The following is a 22,504-nucleotide window of genomic DNA, read 5'->3' as shown; positions in this document are numbered from 1 at the left end:
TAAATAAATAATGAATGAACTAAGCCTTGTAATACACTCTGCTCACACTATATACACTACTCGCTATTATTTGGAGAAGAGGTGCAGACCCTGCAGTTCGAGGGCCACTTCTGGCCCCAAGACCTTAATTGTGGCTCCCAAGCATGGCCTGATTGCACCCTTCAAATGCCCTCCCCCAGTGATCCTGACACAGACTGTTTTTTCGTCAGTAGTAGAAGCAGTGGGGAAAGGGTGATCTGTATCAGGATCACTGGCATGTGTGTCTGGATGTGCATGCAGCCCCCAACCCAGCATCACCTGTGGCCCTCAGGGCCAGAAATGTTGTGCACCCCTGATTTATGAGGACACCAACAACTCTGTTGTAGCAGGTTGAAGAAGAATCGAGACTGAACAGGCAGCACTCAGTTCTTAAATGAAAGCACTTTGTTTGACGGGGGGCCCAACATGTTGATCTGAGCCTCTAGAGTTCCTCTAAAATCTCACTTCTGTGGACAAGGCAGCAATGGAAAAAGTACTCTGCAACTGCTCAAACTCCCTTCTTTCTTTTTATTTTATGTGCTACAGACCTGAGACTTCTCAGTGAAAACAGATTCTAAAGGCTAAGCCAGCTCTTGGCCCAAATCCAATCACCATGCTATTTCTCATTCTCCCCTTTCTAAAAAAAAAAAAAAGGAGGGGGGAAACAAAACATGCTTACAGACTAGCAACAGAGACTGTTAAAATAGTCAGCCACAGCTAAGAACATAAGAAGAGCCATGTTAGATCAGACCAAGTGTCCACCTAGTCCAGCATTCTGTTCACACAGTGGCCAACCAGCTGTCGACTGGGAACCCACAAGCAGGGCATGAGCACAACGGCACCCTCCCACCATGTTCCCAGCAACTGGTGTACATAGGCTCACTGCCTCTGGCACTGGGGGGTAGCACATAGCCATCAAGACTAGTAGCCACTGATAGCCTTTGCCTCCAGGAATTTGTCCAACCCCCTTTTAAAGCCATCCAAATTGGTGGCCATCGCTACATCCTGTGGTAGCGAGTTCCATAGTTTAACTATGCACTGTGCGAAGAAGTTCTTCCTCTTATCTGTCCTGAATCTCCCACCAATCAGCTTCATAGGATGACCCCGGGGTCTAGTATTTTGAGAGAGGGAGAAAAATGTCTCCCTATCCGCATTCTCCATGCCATGCATAATTTTGTACATCTCTATCATGTCTCCCTCAAACAGCAAATGGGGAAATTATCAGTGTAAGTTAAAGCATATGCCCAGTAGTAGGGGCAGGGAACCTGTGACCTTTCTGATGTTGCTGGACTCCAAGTCCCATCATCCCTGGCCACTAGCCATGCTGGCTAAGGCTGATTGGAGTTGGAGTCCAGCAATATCTGGAGGGCCACCGGTTCCTCATCTCCACTCTGACGTTTTGCTCCCCTTTCCATATATATATGGTGTGTTCAAAATAAATCCACAGTGTACAACTCACAGAAAATTTGCAGTAACTTCGTTACACTTTTAACAAGAGTATTTCATGTAAGTTTTTTAAAAAAAAATTTTGGGGGAAAGCAAAAGGATTTGTTGTTCAGTGTCAACATAATGAAACTAAATGGTAACTCTCATTTGACATAGGCAAAGCTATTTTAGATGCCTTGCCTTTTAAAGAATGTTTGATAAATACCCAAACATCTAAAATGCGGTCTCAGACAATAATATTCCCATTTCCAGCCACACATATCTGAAAAATTAACTTTTCCTGCATAATCATGTACAACACCTGGAAGTTACATTAGAAAGCTACAGATTCGAAGCAAAACACATGCCTGCTGTACCTGCTTAATTTGGTATACACCGCAGGAACAGCAGAGAGAAGAGAAGCTCCTTTTTCTCCGTGGTCCTTTCGGTAAAGACCTAACAGAGCCACCCACATCCGAGTCCATATTCTTGGCTGCCGTAATTTCTCAAAGCTTTGAGGAAAGCACCTCAAAGCTGTATTGTAGATCTCCAGAGATTGCCCTCACAACATGTTACAGATGGTATGTGCATTGAGACGGAGGTGGGAGCAAATCTTCTTGCACATTAGGGTGTAGATATGATTCACAAATAGAAAATACCGGTTTTTCATGGCTTGGCTTGCAGAGCTGACTTTGGGCGTGGTTGAAATGAATGCAGGTGTACGCATTGGATTGTGTTAAAGACAAACTGCCTCTAGCCACAAGGAGGGCTCCTTTTCCTTAACTCCCCCCACCGCAGCTACTCATGTGGGCACCTCTCAAAGGTGGGAAGTAACAAATAAAAGCTTTGCGTTGACCTCCCTTAAGCAGCTAATGCCAACCGTGACCACCTTTTTTCAGACAGCACACATCATAGCCAAACGACGAAAGAGTGAAATCAAAATAACTCTTATGGTTGGGATGTAGGAGGGGGAAATATTTTCACTACTCCAGACCTTTTCCAATGAAATGAACACTCAGCAAGAACAAGGTGTGATATTATTGTTGTGCAACTTCTGCTTCCCTGAGCAGCGAGAAGGCCCAAGGGCAGAATTACCTGGGGTTGGTTTCCTTCAGATAAGAGAGCACCAGAGACTGATGGGGGGGGGGTGTTCTTACTACGGATATACAAGTAGAGCAGCCTTCCCCAATCTGATGACCTCCGGATGTTTTAGACTACAACTCTCAGCTGACCATTCCTGACCATTGGCCATACTGGCTGGGGTTGATGGGAGTTGGAGTCCAAAACATCTGGAGGGCACCAGGTTGGGGAACGCTGAAGTAAAGTATAAGTGGAGGTGAAGAGCCACCACTACTTCTCCATCTCAGATTCCCAAGGACAGAGACCCATCTTCCCAAGGTGCCTTCAGACAGTTCAGCTCTTGCTCTCTCTGCCTATTCAAAGTTGCAAAGTGCTGTTTTACTGCCCACATTACATCTGTCCACCCCACTTGGCAGGAAAGATGCCACTAGGGAACCTGGGCTATCTGTTGCTGTTGTTGTTATTGCAAAACAACAACAACAACACATCAGTGCCCATTCAACAAACGGTGTGCATATCAGTGATTGTGATCAAATCCATACATGCAAATGTATGGCATATTGTAGGAGATAAACCATGCATACAAACTGCGGGTCATGAATTGGCCTACAAATGCAAAATTAAAAAAAAATGAAAATAGTTTTCCAAAGCTGAACAAACAGAGTGCGGTGCCAAAGATATGTTTTGTTTGGGATGCCATTTGGTGCAGGGCCAGCCCTGGTTGTCACCTTCCCCACGTTCTGGGGAGTATTTCATTCACAGAGGGATTCCCAATGATCTCTTAACCAAAGCCAATCAGCCGACCATTCTGTGTGCAATGAACCAGCGATCGGCCTAATGATGGAAATGGACACCAATTCCTATAGTGACTTATATCCAGTTGATTCTTGTTTGTGTTCCTGGTCAGCTGGCAGAGTTCTCTCATTTCCACCATCTCTTCAGTGCAGGGCTGGCAGAAGACCTATCACCGCCTGAGGAGGATGACATGTTGCCACCACTGCCGGGGGTGGGGGGAGTGCAAACTGCCACCACCACACACCACTTCGGGGGGGGGAGTGTGAGCTGCCACACTGCCGGGATTTGGGGCGGAGCATGTGCCACCATGTCCCACGGCCAGGAGTGGAGGAGCACTAGCTGCCACACACCGCTGCTGGGAGTGGTGGGGGAGCAAGTCAGCGCCACCTGCTTCCACTGGAGAGGAGCACGAGCCGCTCTGTGAGCTGCCGCTGCTGCCTCCCCCAGCCTTACTCTCAATGCCTCGCTCTGTGGGGTCCTTTTTCAGAGTGAGGCATTGGCAGGGAAGTGGTCCTGGAGACTGCCTGTGCTGCTGCAGCACAGACAACCTCCAGGGTCAAATCCCTGCCAATGCCTCGCTCTAAAAAAGGACCCGTCAGAGCAAGGCATTTGGCTGGGCAGGCTCGGTGCAGAACCACACCAGGTGCTCTCTTCCTGTGGCCTTTGCCACCTAGGCCTTCCTCAGAGTGAGGCACGGGGCAGGTGATGGCAGCAGCGGCAACCAGCAGCAAACATTGCCACAGCAGGTGAATGACCAACGGGTACTTTGAGAGGCATGTGGCAGTGGTGGGATCAGAATTCTAGGCGGCTCTTCCTGATCAGCTGCCTGAGGCAGGGGATTCATCTCGCCTCATGGGAGGGTGTATTGGCCCCCAGGAGTGTAACCAAGTCACCTGTAGTGTTAGAGGGGCCTAGAGATCCATAATGCTTGCTTAAGTTCATTATTAGTGCAATTCCCTTGTTAGTAAGCCTCTAATCACATGAAGATGAGTCAAAGGGCTGATAGCCCAGCCTAGCACATTCCATACTAATGAGTGAGAGTGTTATCAAGCACTCTGCCTGGGAAGCAGAGGTTGTTTACTTTAAAGCTACAGGTGGCTGTGCTGAGAACCAACTGCTGTTAGTCTATGCTGGGAATGAATGCTACAGGCGCTGGCTGCTGTTATGCTGCCTTATTGCTAACATGTATTGTATAAAAACCATTGTACCCCATGGCTCTGGGTTCAGAGAAGCTGACTGATCCAATCGCTGGGTACGCCTGTGTGCTGTAAGTTACTCAATAAAGTACTCCTTGTAAGTAAACCTGGGTCTGATGATCTGATCTATCACTATCTTGGCACCTCTAAATTAAGAGGTCGAAGCCCATGGCCGGGGCAATACATTGGGCCAACCCTGCTTCAGTGGAGCTCTTTCAGCACTAGAATCACCTCATGGCATATCCACAATAAGGAGATTGCGCAGTTCGCACCCCCAGGTTACTTCGGGCCTGCTGATGTTTGACTACCTATGCATTCAAATATATGCATGGAAAGACACATGTACATTACATTATAACAGGGGTAGTCAACCTGGTGGCCGCCATATGTTTTGGATTGCAACTCCAATAAGCCCCAGCCAGCATGGCCAATGGTCAGGGATTATGGGAGTTGTAGTCCCAAACATCTGGAAGACACCAGGCTGCCTGCTCCTGTATTATAGAATTGCATTATCGGGGCTGCATTTTAGGAAGGATGTAGGCAAACTGGGATGGGTTCAGAGGAAGGCAACAAGATGACCAGTAGAGTGGAAAACAAGTCCTGTGAAGATGGGTTGAAGGAACTGGGAATGGAGAAGCGAAGACAGTGGGGACATGATATCACTCTTCAAATACCTGAGCGGCAGTTGCATTGAAGAGGGCAAAGACTTGTTATCTGCTGGCCCAGAGAATGGGATTAGATCTAATGAGTTTAAGTTACAGGAGGGTAGATTTCAGTCAAACATTAGGAGAAACTTTTTAATGGCCAGAGCAGTCCAACAATTAACCCAGTTCCCTAGTGGGTGGGCAGGGTCTCCCTTGCTGGAGGTCTTCAAGCAAGTCTACAGCAGAGGTGATGAACTTCATTCACCCTGAAGGCCGAATTCCATTTCGAAGAAGCTCTTGGAATTCCAGTGGCAGGCAAGGCCACAGGGCAAAGGGGCAGTGCCAAGGGAGAAAGGGGTATAGCCCTAATGATAAAAAAATACCTTCATAGCTTAGCTTAAAGTTCCTACTGCCAGTAACGAAGCCTTAAGAGAGGCTTTTCAATTTATTAGAGTAGGGGGGAAACTGCACAAAAATTGGGAAACCACCAAATAATCAGTGGCCAGGGGGAAAGGAATGGGCCTATGGGAGGAGGGTGTGGTCATCTGGGGAATGCTGGAGGGCCAGACTGCAACCCAAGGGGGGCTGGATTTGGCCCCTGGTCCTAAGGGTCGGCATCCCTGGTCTAGAACCATCTGTTGGAAATGCTCTACCACTGGATATTCTGCATCGAGCTGGCGGTTAGACCATGTGGCCTACAAGATCCTTCCCAACTCTGGAAGACACCCCAGAGGCTGTCTACTCCATCTTTGCCCAAATGCAGAACCAGCTACTCAGCCTCCTGCAGATCTATCTATGCAACTGAGATTACCAAGTATCTGACGCAGGTGTACCGTCTCCAAGAGATGCTTACAGAGCAAACACTGAGAACATAAATAACCGCCCTTCAGCTGGTAATATTTAATTGAGTTCAGTGGGACTTAATTGACTTCAGTGGGACTTCATCAGTGGCAGCAGTTTGTGCATTTCCCCCTCGGACTCCAATAATGATTTTTATATCAATTAAGACACCATCTTCTGAGACAAACGTCTTGGCTTCCTAAAGATCCTCATCACACCAAAAAGAAAACCTTTGAATAAGAACATAGGGCCTGGTGTGAAATTAACCGGGTTTATTTTCTTTATTTTATTGGGTTGAGCTCAATCCAGTTACTGAAAAAGAAAGCATCCCTTGCCAGAGGAAACAATTTATTATTTATATCCTGCTCTTCAATGATCGCACTCAGAGCAGCTTGCAACAAAATAAATATTGCTAAAGTACAATTAAAAACAATCAATCACATGAAAACAAACAATTCAAATGCAATATATAAAAATGGCTACAAAAACACCCCATGGCAGTGGCAGAATTAATCAGATGTCAAATGCGGGCTGAAAGAAATTGGTTTTCATTTTTTGTCCAAAGGAGCTTAGAGAAGAGGCCAAATGCAACTCACCTAGAAGTGCGTTCCAGACTTGTGCCACTGTAAAGGCTCCCTCCCTCCTACCCACTCCACAAACACCTCACAACAACACTGAGCAGAGGGCCTCAGAGGATGACCCCACAGCCTGGGCAGATCTATTTTGCTGGGCACATGCATCCCACCCCTGAGCGGTGAGAAGTGTCCGCACTTACCTGGAGTTCAGTTTCCTGAGAAGAGGGCTGGGGAAGTTCTTTCAGTCCAAGGGCCAAATCCAATTTTTAGAGAAGGTCTCGGGGGCTGCATTCCAGTGGTGGGTGGGGCTCAAGGCAAAGGGGGCAGAGCTAAAAGCAAAAGGGGTGGGGCAAAAAAAAATACCAGCCTGTTGTAGCTTGAAGCTCTTCTTACAGCCAGTGACTAAGCCTTCGGAGAGACGTTTCAAGCTTTTAGAATGGGGGAAAAACTGCACAAACACTGGGAAACCGCTGCACAAAAGCTGATTGGGGACAAGAGGGCAGGGCCAGGGAAGGGGGCATGACCATCTGGGGAACCCTGGAGATCCAGATTGGGACCCCAAGAGGGCCAGACCTGGCCCACGGGCCTGGGTTTCCCCACCTCTCCTTTAGAAGGAGGTCACAGGAGACTCGAGGCATTTCTGTGATAGAAGATTTACAAATATATACAGGCTGAACACAAGTTGAAGGCTTGACCAACATGAGCACTCCAGCGGCTTCCTGTTCTGCATCAGATTTCTAGATTCAATGATGGCACAGGATTTCCTGCAGAGAGCAAAGTCTGCATCACTGAAATCTTTCGGACCCAGTTCTAGCACAGGCGGACATCCTCCTACACACACAGCCCTCACTCACCCCTCCCCTTGTGTAGTCAGAAAAAGAAAGAGGAGCCTTCTCTGCCCATCACCTCTGCCTTCTTGGGTCACCCGAGGTCCCACTCAAACACACCACCAGAATCTGACCAGCTATGAAGTGTCTTTTGTCAGGTCTTAGGTGTATTGCTTCAAAGCTCTCAGGCCAACAGCTCTGCTTACTGAAATCCTAAAGCAATCAGAGGCACTGGGTTGTAGGGGAGCCCTGTAAAGGTATTTAGACTAATCCCAAACCCATCACAATATAGGAACAAGCAGTCTTTAACCCTCTCCTTTCAAAATATTGGAAGTAGCAGCAGCTTGGGAAGGTTTTTGCTCCCCAACGGCAAGTATGGGCATGTAAAATGCCAATGCTGAAAAGAATTTGTCACACTAACCCAAGGTTAAAAACATCAGTCAGACAGCCTGCAAGGAAGTCACTGGGCTGGTTTCTGCCCTATACCATAGGGTTCAGGCGTTAGTAGCTCACACAATTCCAATCACGTGAGGGAGAGGACGGGACCATGCTCACTGGCTCGGCCCCCTCCGGCGCTATCATCCAGCCCTGCCGCTCTCTATGCGTTGGGAGGGGAAAGGTCTGACATCTGTGCTGCGCATGTGGGCTTCCCACATGATTTAGAACTCTGATCACACAGGGTTCTAGACAGTGGAGGCTGCTGGCTCTGATTTCAGTGGGATAGTGAATTTACTCCACCTTCACACCTTGGATGGCTCCATTAGAGCGCTGACTGGTTCTGACTGAAACCCGGAACGGATTCACCACCCCACTGACGTCGGAGCCACCAGCCTCCACTGGTTCTAAACTGTGTGGGGAACTTACACACATAGAGTAAGCTTCCCACTTCAGTGTTTCCCAACAAACGTGTGGCTGGCAGGGGCACAATGGAGGGGTGGAGCTGGTGCACACAGCCCAACTCTCCCCCCTCGCGTGATGGTAATTGTGTGAGCTAAGAATGCCTGAAGAGCGCTCATATTACAGGAAGGTTTTTAACCATTGCTTCAGTTCTGCTATACAGACAACAATGGAAGCTTTTCACTTACTGCAGAGGCAGGCAATTTCTGCAACATGGTGCAAACATAAAAAGAGTCAAAAGTCTGCAGCTTATTTGTAGATTCCGTTGGCAAATCATTAACATTATTTTACATGAACAACTTGGCATTGAAGCCCCATCTCAACAGCTGCAAAACTGGAGAATTGGTCTCATGGCATCAATTTGCTTTCTGGCTACTGAGCCTTTCAAATGTGTCCCAGAGGGGTAGCCATGCTCGTCTGTCGCAGCAAAAGCAACAACAACAAAGCATCTTGTGGCACCATAAATAGCAAGAGATTTATTGTGGCATCAGCTGCGGCTGACTAGAGTCCACTTTGTCAGATATACATTTCCATACTGGATATTTCCATGATGTTCTCAACCTCCTTTTCGGAATCATGAGGGCTAGAAACTCACTTTCAAAGAAGTGAAAGCTGTGCTGTTTCTGGAATCTAGCAGCTTCCAACAGGCCACGCTGGGCTTATATTGCTAAAGAAATCAATGTGACTGACATTTGTTATATTGACATGGCCTTATAAATCATACTATTCTCCTAAATCTGAGTGGATCTTTAATCGTAACTACTAGACAAAATATGGAATTCCATGTTAACGTACATTCTGGGCTAAATTCACAAATGTGGCCCACTGCACCAGCACATCCCTCCCCTACGCAAGCACAGACAGATCGACACAGGCAAATCCCAGGCATAACCACTACCATGAAACATCCTGCTACCATTGTTGCAATTAAAAAAACAGTTATCCTCCCTACCTGAGAATAAGACACCCCAGGCTTGTAGTCTTGGGACCATCCCCACCAGTTGCACCACTACATCAGCTCCAGCAGTTCAGCTGGAAGCGTGATGCTACACAGCTCAGCAGGGTTGGGAATAGGTCCCATTGCTAACCCAGCATTAAGCAATACACCAGATCCTTACGGGAAAAGGGTGGGATAAAATGAACAGGCAGGTGTTCAGGTGTTGCGCAGCTCATGCACCAACTCCCCACACCAACTGCTGGCTGGAAGAGGGAAGTGAAGCCCAGGATACAAAGACCACAGGGCAGAATCCTTTCTGCTTGGGAGATCAGGTAAGCCTGCAGATCCAGTCCAGGCCCCTTTCTGCACTATAGCTCCCAGCTCTGCTTTGCTGTGTCAGTCTGGGCTAGGGATGCTGGAGAAATTCAAGACGGACTAAAATGAGCTCAGATTTCTAAGAATCCAACCTGTGGAATCCGCTGCGGAGTGACCCCCTCGGGCCACGTGGAGCCCGTGGACTTCTGGATGTGTTTTTTTACTTTCCCAAAATTTACGCATATTTATTCGTAGGAAAATATGCACGTTTCTGCTGAGGAAAAGTTGAATGGAATGGAAGATAATACAGTAAATGTTATGTATGAAGGTAAATCATGTAAATTGTTACGAAACCTCTAATGTAATTATTTGCATATTTTTCCGCATGATGGGGAAAAGTCGCCTCCATCTGTGAGCAGACGACAGAACAAAAGTTGCCTGACAATCCACGAAACACACAACGGAACGGATTTTACTCAGTCTGTACATCCCTAGTCTGGGTGTCTTTGCAATGGAAGCGGCCAGAAGACTCTTGACGTATTTTCGAAATTCTACCTGAATAAGTAGCCTTTTCCAAGCCAGCTTGCAATACTTCAGTAAACAAATAGCAATATTAAAATACCCATAATATTAGAAGATGTTCCTAAAAACTGAATTAAAAAGCAGCCATTAGAGTGATGAAAATCTCAAAGCAGCAGCATTGGATCTCCTGATCAAGAAAAGCCCGGAAATTGTTTTTAAGAAGTCTCAGCTCAGCTCCCAAACAACATGTTCCATCAAAAGCATTGTTCACTGAAGTGCTTAGGACTGGCCATGGATGTGGCTGGGAGCTGGGGAGGGGAAGTTTCTGTCACAGTCCCCCCCCCCCCTTGTTCCATTTTCCCACCTTTTGGGCCACATGTAGCTACTTTTTCTAAAAAAAAGAAATGCAGCCAGTCCTAAGCATGCTTGTTAAAAATACTCTTTATGGAACATTTAGTTTGTCCCTTAAACTCATTAAAATAGGTTCCAGATGGGCATGATTCCAAAGTCAGGGTATCACCACAGAAAAGGCCCTCTTCTACGCACCTAGCCTCCAACCTCCTGAGAAGTGCCTCAAATGATAATTTTAACAAATGGTGCAGGTTCATATGGGAATAGATGGTCCTTTAGTTATGCCTCTGAACTTCCAAGCTATTCTCTGCCACCAGTCCCCACTTCCCCAGGTGTTTACCACCTTCCTAAACATACAGAGCGGAAGCTCTGTGGCACTTGGACCTAGGAAGTCTCACACCAGGATAACTATCTTTATAAATAGGGGAGTTGACTGATTGCCATAGTTCCAGGAGCTTCCCATCTGAAAGGTTTTATTTTTGTGATGTATAAAACAAGGTTAAACTGCATGCACAACTCTAAGTCCAATAAAACAACCAGTCGCCACTAAAATGCAGTTTTTGTTGACAGCTATTTCTATATTAGAGGGCTGCAGATGCTTCCTGAGCCCAACACACAGGCATCTTGCCAGTGTCACCGATCAACAGTTGTTAACACATGTTGACTTTTTATCTTAAAAAAAGTCAGCCAACAATATTTTTTAAAAATTGCAAACACAGAAGCTCCTCCGTATGATTTTTAATGTGACACGAGCCCTCATTCAGAAAAGAATGCACAGTAAGAGCATAAAGCACACAGATTAGTATTAAACATCTGTGTATTATTTGAAAAGATGCTTTCAAAAGAGCAGAAATGGAGGGATTTGCTCAAATATGCAGAACTGTTTCTAACATGTATTGTAAAGCTTTACAGTTGCAACTGTCAAATAACTGTGTTTACACTCTCTTTATAACAATCACATGCTTAAGGGAATTTTTATGTTCAAAAGACAGCTTTTCTGCACACCAGAGCTAAGCAACATCTTTTCTTTTCACATTACTGACTCAATGCTACCTAAATAAACCAGTTAATGACATTATGATAGTTATTTATGTAATCTTTAAAAAAAAAGGATGCTTATTCTAACTTATTCTAATCAGAGTCAAATATTTGTTCCTTCTGCAAGTAATTTATTACTAATTACAACAGATGGGTGTGTGACATTAGGCAGCACCAAAAATAGCACTGGTCTAAAATAAACACAGTAGAAGGATAACGTTTGCAACCCTCCATGAGAAGAATTTAATGCAAGGCACACAAGTTGCTGGATTCAGAATATAGTCATGAGATGGAAGGTGATTCTGGTTACTGACATGACAGTGAGGACACAAAGCAAGGCATAAGGTTTTGGAAGGGTTAAACATGTAGCTACAGAGACCAAAACATAAGTGGTATCACTATTGGTCCTTGAGTGGGAAGAGAAGCACTGGTTCTAAGGTTCTGTGTATCAGTCTCCAGAGACAGTATGACGTAAAGCAGGCATGAGGAACCTTTTTCAGCATGAAGGCAATACGTAAGTGGCCACCCTAATACAGGTTTTGTCCCTTCAACAGACCTGTAAGGTAGGTTAGGCAGAGAGCAGCTGGTCCAAAATCATCCGGTGAGCTTTGTGGTTGAGTGGGGATTTGAACCCTGGTCTCCGTGGTATCAATCCAGCACTCTAACCTCTGCACCAGGGTTGGGCAACTTGTGGCCCTCCAGGTGTTTGGGCCTACAGCTCCCATCAGCCCTAGGCAGCAGAGCCAATGGTGAGGGATCCATTGGAGTTATAGGTCAAAACATCTGGAGGGCCACAAGTTGCCCACCTCTGCTCTACACCATGGGTGGGGAATGTTCCGCCCATGGGCCAAATGGGGCCTGTCAGTTCCTCCCTGGGCCATGACTAGAGATGTACAGACTGTGTAAAATCTGCTCTGTCTATGTTTCACGGATTGTCAGGAGCCTTTCATTCTGTCGTCCGCCCACAGACGGATGCGGATTTTTTTTTCATCATGCAGAAAAATACGCAAATAATTATGAAAATATTTACTATGTATTTACATAATCTACCTCAGTATGTAACATGTAGTGTATCGTCACCCATTCCATTCAACATTTCCTCAGAAGAAATGTACGTATTTTTCTACGGATTTATATCTGTAAATTTCGGGAAAGTAAAAAAAATCCTCTGAAAGTCCATGGACTCCACATGGCCTGAGGGGGGTGCTCCGCAGCAGATTCCGCAGATCAGATTCTTAAAAATCTGAGCTCATTGTAATCTGTCCTGAATTTCTCCAGCATCCCTAGTCATGACCCCTCTCTGGCTCTGCTTTGTGCACTTTCTTTGTGACCAGTACGGAAGCTGATCAGGCTGGCAAAGCAGTGAGAGAGTGCTCAGCTTTGCCAGGTGGATAGATATGAAGCACAGTAAGATCTATGGGAAAGAAAGTGATACAGGTAATTGTAGCTCCTTGAGCTTACTATTGCATCATCAAACTATATTGCATGTGGATAGCCATAACAAAGAGTGAGAGGGGCGGATGCAAGATGTAGTGATAGCTGCAAATGTGGATGGCTTTAAAAGGGGGTTAGCAAATTCTTGAAGGAGAAGCCTATCAATGGCTACTAGTCCTGATGGCTCTATGGTGCCTCCAGTATCAGAGGCAGTATGCCTATGTACACCAGTTCCTGGAAGACATGGGCAGTAGAGTGCTGTTGCACTCATGTCCTGCTTATGAGTTTCCCACGGGTTGCCGGTTGGCCACAGTGTGAACAGAATGCTGGACTAGATGAACGTTTGGTCTGATCCAGCAGGGATCTTCTTATGCTCTTAAGGCAGGTAGGGTGGTAACTTAAATATCACCATAAAAGGAGAACTGCATCATTCCCCCCACCCACCCAAAGAGGACTAAAGAGTAGGGATGTCATCAGCACTCAACTGGGTCCAGGAGTCTGTTGGGCCCCCCTGCCACAACCCCCAGACCGTGCCCTGACACAACCCCCAGACGGTGCCCGCTGAGCCCCTGCCCTTGCTCTCACTTGCTTGCATCCTCCTGGACTCACCATGACCCTGTCCGGCAAGCACCCACAATTTTGCCGCCTTTTTGTGTGTGGAAAAAGAGGGTTTAAAATGCGCATATTTAAATATACGCAGTTTGGGGCTGGGAGACCTTAATATGCGCGATATTACAGGTATTATGCCTCTAATATTGCTCATATTACATTTTCCCGACCCCAAACTGTGCATATTTAAATATGCGCATTTCTTAAACTCCCCCCCCCCCAAGGAGGCAAAACAGCGGGTGCTTGCCAGATGGGCCCAGCGTGAGTGCGAGCAACTTGCCAAGCTCATGGGGGCTCGAGTGGGGGTCTGGGAGGAGCAAGTGGGGCTGGTGCTTCAGCAGGCATCCGGAGAACCCGAGCTGGGGTGTGTTCGCACATCCCTACTACAGAGGATAGATTTGCATAAAATGTGTATATGCCAGTGTATATGTATGGGTGCACATTTAGAAATAATTAGTATATTTTGAGATTCATCTCACTGTAGTGGGGAAGACTGTGGCCAGGTGACCTGTGTGCCTGCTGAGTCTCCAACTTCAAAGGCTGCAACTTGAAGTTGAGGGGCAGCTCCAAGGCCCCTGCTGCTCTCCCTTCTTAGGGTTCTTTATCTTTAAACTGGACTCGGACTGGACAGCCCTTCCAAGAGAAGACAACTTCAAATAGAGGACTGTCCTCTGTGGGGTAGGACACGTGGCCATTTTAAAGAAATAGGCCCTGAAGTTTTGTGCAGGCAGTGGAATGGCTGCAATATCCCTGAGGCGGTGACTCTACTCCGGGTTTCAGTCAGAACAAATCAGAACTCTAAAGGAGCTACCCCAGAACCTTGGATAGCTTCTTTAGAGTTCTGACTGGTTCTGAGTGAAACTTGGAATGGATTCACCGCCCAACTGACATCACAGCCACCAGCCTCCACTGTGTGCACTGCAGAGAATACGTAGTGGTAGATTTCCTTCCCCCAGGTAGGAGGAAGCAGGGCTGAAAGTGGGCTTTTTACAAATTGCTGTCAAACTGGATTGAAACAAAGAAGGATGAACCGAAGGAAGACCACACACACGTTGCAAACAGTATCTCTCCTGGGGTGCAAATAAACACAGCCACTCCTACCCCTTGGCCACATCAAAGCATGCAGCTTCTTGTTGTTTGGTGTACCAAGATGCAACCCCTCCCCCATCCCACAGTTCACTAAATTGGTGCAATTTAATGAGCAAGTGCAGACCGAGTATAGGAGTTGGGAGGATGTGCAGTACAAAACACTGCTGCACTCACAGGCAATGACTATGGGATTTTCCTTCCTCCATCTGTTGTGCTGTTTCAGCAAGTGTATTCACCGAAAAGAAAGGAAACAGAAAACCCTTTCAACAAGAGATTTGCCTGGATTGTTTACTTTTGCTCTCCTAAACAGATCTCTGAAAAGGGGGTTTAAAACTTCAGGATTAACATTAGATGGAACTAACTGACCAGGTGTGTCCAGCTCAGCCTGCTTTTGTACAGAAAGACGTATGAATAAAAATGCTTTAATGCTCTCATGCTCAGAGAATTACACATCACACTGTTTACATTGCTAATATCCAATGCAAATGCGCCATCCATTACCAAAATCCTTCCGCCTAAGCCCAGTGGAATTTCCACTTGCACCAATACAGATAAACAAATAGGCTGTGTGTGGGGTTCAGAAAAGAGCAAATGATTTTCCTCTGCCATAGTTTCTTGCAGGTGCAGAAGCGATTATTTAGGAGGGGCTGTCTGCTTCAAGGAAGAAAATCTAATTTATGAGCTTCTCTCTTTAAATGGTCTTATTAACAAAGATTACAGGCCTCCATGCAATGCATCTGAGATCAAAGCTGGCTTCAATCTCTGCTACTTTTCAGATGAGCAAAGTTTGAGGTTATTTTCACCCAGATAATTTTGAAAGTAGCTGTAGTTCAGATTTCCTAAGCCCCTCGGAATTTTTCCCAGATCAGTTTATCTTCCAAGAAGGCCTCTCAGTGGTTTCCATGGCTCATTCTACAGCACATCCACAGTTCATGAGGATCACGAGCAAGGCCTAGAACATGCCCCTGTGGCTACACATTTTAGGGGAGCATAAGAACACAAGAAGAGCTATGCTGGATCAGACCAAAGGCTTATCTAATCCAGCAATCTGTTCATACAGTGGCCAACCAGCTTGTCGTTGTTCAGTCGTTAAGTTGTGTCCAACTCTTCGTGACCCCATGGACCATAGCACGCCAGGCCTTCCTGTCCTCCGCTCTCTCCCGGCGTGTGCTCAAGTTCATATTCATTGCATCGGTGATGCTATCTAGCCATCTCATCCTCTGCCGTCCCCGTCTCCTTTTGCCTTCAGTCTTTCCCAGCATCAGGGTCTTTTCCAGAGAGTTTTCTCTTCGCATTAGGTGGCCAAAATATTTGAGCTTCAGCTTCAGGATCTGTCCTTCCAATGAGCACTCAGGGTTGATTTCCTTTAGGATGGACTGATTTGACCTCCTTGCAGTCCAGGGGACTCGTAAGAGTCTTCTCCAGCACCACAGTTCGAAAGCATCAATTCTTCAGCGCTCAGCCTTCCTTATAGTCCAGCTCCCACAGCCATACGTTACTACTGGGAGAACCATAGCTTTGATTATATGAACCCTTGTCGGCAAGATGATGTCTCTGCTTCTTACTCTGCTGTCTAGGTTTGCCATAGCTCTCCTCCCAAGGACCAAGCGTCTTTTAATTTCATGGCTACAGTCACCGTCTGCGGTGATCTTGGAGCCCAAGAAAATAAAATCTGTCACTGTTTCCATTTCTTCCCCTTCTGTATGCCAGGAGGCCAACCAGCTACCCGTGGGAAAACCATAAGTAAGACATATGTGCAATAGCACCGCCCCTCATGTTCCCCAGTAAGTGGTGTACATAGGCATACTGCCTCTGATGCTGGAGGTAGCATAGAGCCGTAAGGACTAGTAGCCATTGGTAGTCTTCTCCTCCATTAATTTGTCCAATCCCCTTTTAAACCCATCCAAATTGGTGGCCGTCACTAAATCTTGTGACAGCAAATTCCATAGTTTAACTATGCATCATGTGAAGAAGTCCTTACTTTTATCTGGCAGTGGTGGCCAAGCTGTCTTTCAGGGAAGCTTATTCATCTATTAGTGACCTTCTCATTGAGAACTCCCTGATAATCCTCTGAGGAACTTGTCTGAAAACATAGAAAACTGCCAAATGCCCACTCACTGGCTTTAAACCTTTTATAGAAGCTGCTGTTTCTTCAACTAAAGGTCTGATATAAACTATTTATAACATCCTCCAGGTGCTCTTACTGGAAGACAAAGTATCCTATATATGACCATGAGAAAGTATTCGATGAGTCTTTGGAAGATGATGGTTGGCAGTGTATCTGGATCTCTTTTACATCTTAATCAATCGACACTAATATATAAGAAACAGAATACAATGTTCTCAATAGGTGGTACATTACCCCTGCAAGTTTTCACCTAATTATTTGGATCCAAATACATCCAAACAACAGTCACTGTTGTTGAAAGTGACATGATCAGATTTGTTCATACTTTCATTTTTGGCAGGAATTTTCAACAGTGAAGTAGTTCTTGAACATGGCTGCTGATTACCACCAGGAATTTCTCCACATTGGGCCACTGCTAACTCCTAAAGCTATACTTCCACACTTAAAAACATAAGGAGAACTGTGCTTATCTAGTCCAGCATTCTGTTCCCACAGTGGCCGGCCAGATGCCTATGGGAAGCCCACAAGTAGGATATGAGTGCGATTTTCACCTTAATGACCCCGGCCTATGTGTAGACCTTCGTAAGTAATTGTACACAGTGGCAAAGTCATGTACAGCACATAATTGGAAACCAGTGTAGTGTAGTGGTGAGAGTGACAGACTGGGAGCTGGGAGATCCGGGTTCTAGTCCCCACTTGGCCATGGAACCTCACTGGGTGACTTTGGGCCAGTCACAGACTCTCAGCCCAACCTACCTCACAGGGTTGTTGTTGTGAGGATACAACGGAGAGGAGGAGGATAATGTAAGCCGCCTTGGGTTCCTTGCAAGAGGAAAAAAGGTGGGATATAAATGCAATAATAAATAAATAAGCCTCCAAAGCATCTATTTAAAGAGAAGTATATGACAAAATTTGGGAGACTGTGATTACATACAGACGTACTCAGCAAGTGAAGCAAGCAAGGAATCCTAAATTTCAAAAAGGTATTATGACACCATGCTCTCTGTTTATTCTTCATGTGGAAGTCCTTCAAACATCTGATCACGTTCTAATCCAATCAAGTACAAACGCCTTTTTTTTCTATTATGCACACATGAACACACACTATCTATTACATACACACACACACACACCCTATATATGTAATATAACTTACATATCCTGTTGTTCATAAAATAATGAGCTTCTCCTTAGGCTGTTTCATTCTAGTTGTCCTGAAAGCATATCCATGATAAACTAAGGATTATAATCAGTGTTTCTTTATTTATGTAGTGATATTGTTGTATGTTCTTTACTGCTGCCTGTATTTTTAACTTTACTTCAAGATAAAATAAGATTTAATAAGGAAGATGCCTTATACCACGTCAGACTCTTGGCCCATGTAAACCTGCATTGGTAGTGGCTCTCCAGGGCCTTGGCAGAGGTCTTTCATGTTAACTGCAACCAATGAACTGCCAGGAATATATGTTCTACCTGCCACTGAGCTATGGTTCTTCACAAAACAATAAGCCTTCTGATGCCCTCCAGATGTTTTGGATAACAACTCCCATAGGCCCCAGTCAGCATGGCAAATGGTCAAGGATTATGGGAGCTGTTGTCCCAAATATCTGGAAGGCACCAGGTTGCCTACCCCTGCCATAAGCAATTGAACCTGGTACTTTCTGCATACAAAGCACAGGCTCTACCAGTGAGCTCTACCACTGAGCTATGTGTCTCCTCCAAAACCATAGCCTTAGGCATTAAAGAATAAGAGTTATAGTGACAATCATATCAGTGATTTAGAAGCATGGTTCTCTGAAAAGCCGCCAGAGCAAGTGTCAGCTTTGTCCTGAGATTCCCACCAAGCTGAGTCATACAAAAAATGAGTCCTCTGTCAGGCAGATCAGGCAAAGTCTGAGAATGAATTCAGTGGAGAGCTGATGGGACCAGTGAGAAGATCAGAGTGTGTGGGGGTGAGCAGTATCCCCTGATAACAATGGTGTTTTTAAGGCATTGTGACTCCCATTGAGTTGTCGTTCAACCCACTGACGACAGACCAGTTGGCACACAAGCAGACCAAATTAGCTACATCCATTCTCCTTGGCACTTCTCTTGAACCTGAAACCACTTTTCCCCTCAATAAACATGCCCAGATTAGCTCTTGGCAGTGACTCCACATTTTTGCAACACAAGCACTCCAAATGACTTGTCTCAGACCACGTTTCAAGAAAGCCAGTACACGGGAGGAGTTGTCGATATGGGAAGCAACTAACAAAGCCCAGTCAGGCCAGTTATCAAGCAAAGGATGGAAACATGAACTGGGGTACGTCCTCCACAGAAATGAGAAAATGCCAGGAGATTTGTTTGAAACCATCTGATGCCTCCCTCTAGAGAGCAGCCCCCACCTCACAGCAACCAAGGCGGTGCTCCCTGGCTCGGGAAAACTTTGGAAAAAGATGCTGACACAGGGTAAGGCTTTGTGATCAGGAGGAGGGAAAGCAAGACGCCCTGGTTGGCATGCGGAAGTGACTGTATAGGCCTAAAGAGCCTCTTTGGATTAAGACTCATAGCTATAAAACTATCCCAGGGCATAGTCTGAAGGCACGAGGCAGCCACCTTGCTGAAGCAAAGCAGGTCTGGATCTGGTCAATGCATGGAGGGGAGACTACCTGGGAACCACATGTAGCCACTTTGAGTTCCGTGATGGAGGAAAGGTGGGAATAAATGTAATAAATAAATAGATAAATCCCCAAAACAACCACAGAGAGAGAGAGAGAGAGACAGTGAGCGAGCGAGAGCGAGAGCGCACTTTGTATTGTATTGTAAATATAAAAAGTAGTGATGGCTGAATACTCCACAGTTGGATCAATTCGTGTAGGAAAAGGCTATCAATGGCTACTAGACTTGATGGCTATATGCTACCTCCAGTACCAGAGGCAGTGAGCCTATGTACACCAGTTGCTGGGGAACATGGGTGGGAGGGTGCTGTTGCACCCGTGTCCTGCTTGTGGGTTTCCCATGGGCAGCTGGTTGGCCACTGTGTGAACAGAATGCTGGACTAGATGGACCCTTGGTCTGATCCAGTGGGGCTCTTCTTACGTTCTTATGTTCTTATGTCCAGTTCTGAAATCCGGACCCCACCATGTTCCTGAACACATCATAATGTGGGCAACAGGGTCAAAATGCTTCTCCGCAACACACTACAAGCCCGAACCCATGCCTTCCCCCACCATGCAAAGCCCTCTACACTTCTCCACCTCCTCCTTATCTGGCAGTGGTAGAGACAGGGAGGCCTCACTGGAGTCCCCTTTCAGTGAATTCAGGTCCTCAAACACTGCAACAGAAGCCAACCAGGCACCAAGGACCCTGGGAAACATATCTGTATCCTTAGTATGGACGTTAGGTGCCTTGGATAGCTACATGTTCCAAGACTTCTTCTGAGCAGGGCTGGTGTCATGGTTGGGCACTTGCCAAGGGTCCACAGCCCAACAGGGGCCCACTGACAAGAGCCCCCTGGATTTGCTCCTCTTCTGCTTGTTTACCTGCCTCTCACTCTGGCTCACACAACAGTGGTGGTGAGGAGGAGGAGCAGTAGATGCCACTGCCTACTTGTTCACTGGCTCTATATATGCCTGTCAGGCAAATAAGTGGTAGCAATGATGAAAAAGAGGATAAGGAACAATAGCAGCTGATGACAATGGTGGTGAGAAGGCAGACTCACTGAGGAAGCGGGGCACTAGTGTGCCTTGCCCAAGGGGCTCAAAAACCAAAAGCCAGCACTGTTTCGGAGAATTCTGTTGTGAGGATGTTCAGCAGCATCCCAGGCCCAAGGCACCCTGACCAGGGCACCTGACATCGATACAAAGGTGCTCTGGTAAACTACATTCTCCAGGGTCCCTGGCACCTGGAATGGTCAATGCAGAGTTCAAGGTACCAGGGAGGGAGGGACCAGCTCTGTTAAAATCCTGAGCCAGGGAGGAACATCTGGGAGATGTGCTGCTCACTTTGCAATTCAGCCAACCGAGACCATATTCTGCTGAGCAGCCAGACAAGGTTGTATTCTAAGCCACGTAATTACTAACTTGAGTTCCCTCTCTTTGGCACTTCGGGAACATAGGGCAGGGTTACCCAGATAGCCACAGGGCCAGTTCTCGATTGTCCCAATCCCAGTGAGTTTGACAGGACAAAATAAATGGGCTCCAATCTGCAAGGTTGCTATGGGAGTGATACCTGCCCCTGCCTCAGATGTGGTGGACTCCCAAACCCACACTAGCCCTCAATGTCCTGCTTTGGTTTCTCCCATATAAATGAATAGTTGCTGTTCTCTCCTATGGGAAAAGTATAACATTGCACCTGAGACATCCATGGTCTGGGGACAAAATATACCCAATGAGTGGTCTGCGTGGCACTGCCAGAATCCTACTGGGACCTGCAATGTGTCTCTGTGCGCAGAAATGAACCATGGGCCACTACACTATTTAGGTCTTTCCACCACTACCTCCAGCCATAATGATGGGCATTCACTAGTTAAGTATTTATTGATTCAGAACACATAAGATATTTGTGCTGCAATAAAATGCCATTTTTCTACATAAAGTTACCAGCCATAAATTTATTCACACAATATTAGCATTGACTCACTTTCCCCCATATTCCCTTCCACTCTTCCACTTCATCAGCCACAATCAGCATAATTAATGCAAATCCCCGAGTTTATTTGACACATTGTTCAATATGACATATTTTAATATTAAACACATAACGCATCGGTCCTTTTTCTAACCAACAACAGCGGGGGGAAAATCAGGCTAGGAATTAATTCTATAAATTCCCATTAATAACTAATACTAGCCATTTATCTATAAGTACCAAATAAAATAGATTTGCAATGCACTAGAACCCCCTCTCCCCAAAATCATTTGAACAATTTTCTCATTTGTTTCTATTTATTTTGTTAGTATTTCAGTACCACTGAATGTACTTCTGCATGTATTATAAAAGAATGGAAAGTGATGAGAGTTCTTTATACATCTCAGTTTTTGTTTGTTTTTGTCTTATTTATTTTGCTGGAAGTATACAAGGCAATACAAACAGTCTCCTGGCATTCTCTCATGTTTCTATGCTGTTCTTACATTTCACAAGTGTCTTTCCCATTGAATCAATGACCAAATAATCAGCTTCATTTAGCTATGCCAGGGCACCAACTACCCAAATCTCATCTTTGGCCACCTAAACCACCTCTTTTGATGCTTGGTTTGTAAGAGCAAAGGCATGGTCTGCTCCCTGTATTGCAATACTGAATATTAGGGAACCTTCTGCTGGCTCTAAAAGTATCTTGTTAGTGGATGGGGAAAGGGTTAATTGTATTCCCCCCCCTCCAAACTTTTTCAATCTTAAATTTGAACACATTTTAAGAAAGGGGCATACTCTCCAAAGTTGGCCTTCAAAAAATAATTGTGTGTACTTATAATTAATTGTGAATCACTGTGTACACTTCCTTTACACTTAGAAGGACATTTTATTAATGTTAAGTTTGTAACATTTTATTAATGTTAAGTTTGATTCTAACAACAAAGCAGAGTCTCCTAGGAAGGTTCTACTAATAAAATTAATACCATTTTCTTTTCTTTTTCATTTCTCTTCCCTACACCACACCAGTACAAAGCATGAGTCACATAAGGAGTATAATACTCCCTTCCTTGTTTCATATCATTCAACATTTGCTGATCATTCAAATCAAGAGCTGGGGTGCTGAAGTGGGGAGGAGGAGGAGGAGAGCGAGAGAGAAAAGAGGGCTTGTATGCC

At 45.7% G+C, this 22,504-nt stretch overlaps 1 protein-coding gene across 2 annotated transcripts in view; it reads right to left on the bottom strand.

Annotated features, from left to right (window-relative positions):
* KIAA1217 (KIAA1217 ortholog) overlaps positions 1 to 22,504 on the bottom strand; it is a 538,230-nt gene that overhangs the window by 218,612 nt on the left and 297,114 nt on the right. The window contains exon 1 of one of the 2 annotated variants that reach the window (XM_084859062.1): positions 1,821 to 2,082. The exons of the other annotated variant lie outside the window; for it this stretch is intronic. Coding sequence (XP_084715188.1) covers positions 1,821 to 1,928 — 108 coding nt within the window. The 5' untranslated portion in view covers positions 1,929 to 2,082. Of the gene's footprint in view, positions 1 to 1,820; positions 2,083 to 22,504 lie in introns of those variants that run through there. 2 annotated transcript variants of the gene reach the window in all.

This window comes from Heloderma suspectum, chromosome 5 (assembly GCF_057233095.1).
Source record: "Heloderma suspectum isolate Gila_16-S chromosome 5, 16-S_ref, whole genome shotgun sequence".
NCBI classification, from domain to species: Eukaryota; Metazoa; Chordata; class Lepidosauria; order Squamata; family Helodermatidae; genus Heloderma; species Heloderma suspectum.
Note: the sequence above shows the minus strand (reverse complement) of the source record. Positions and strands in the feature narration are given on the sequence as shown.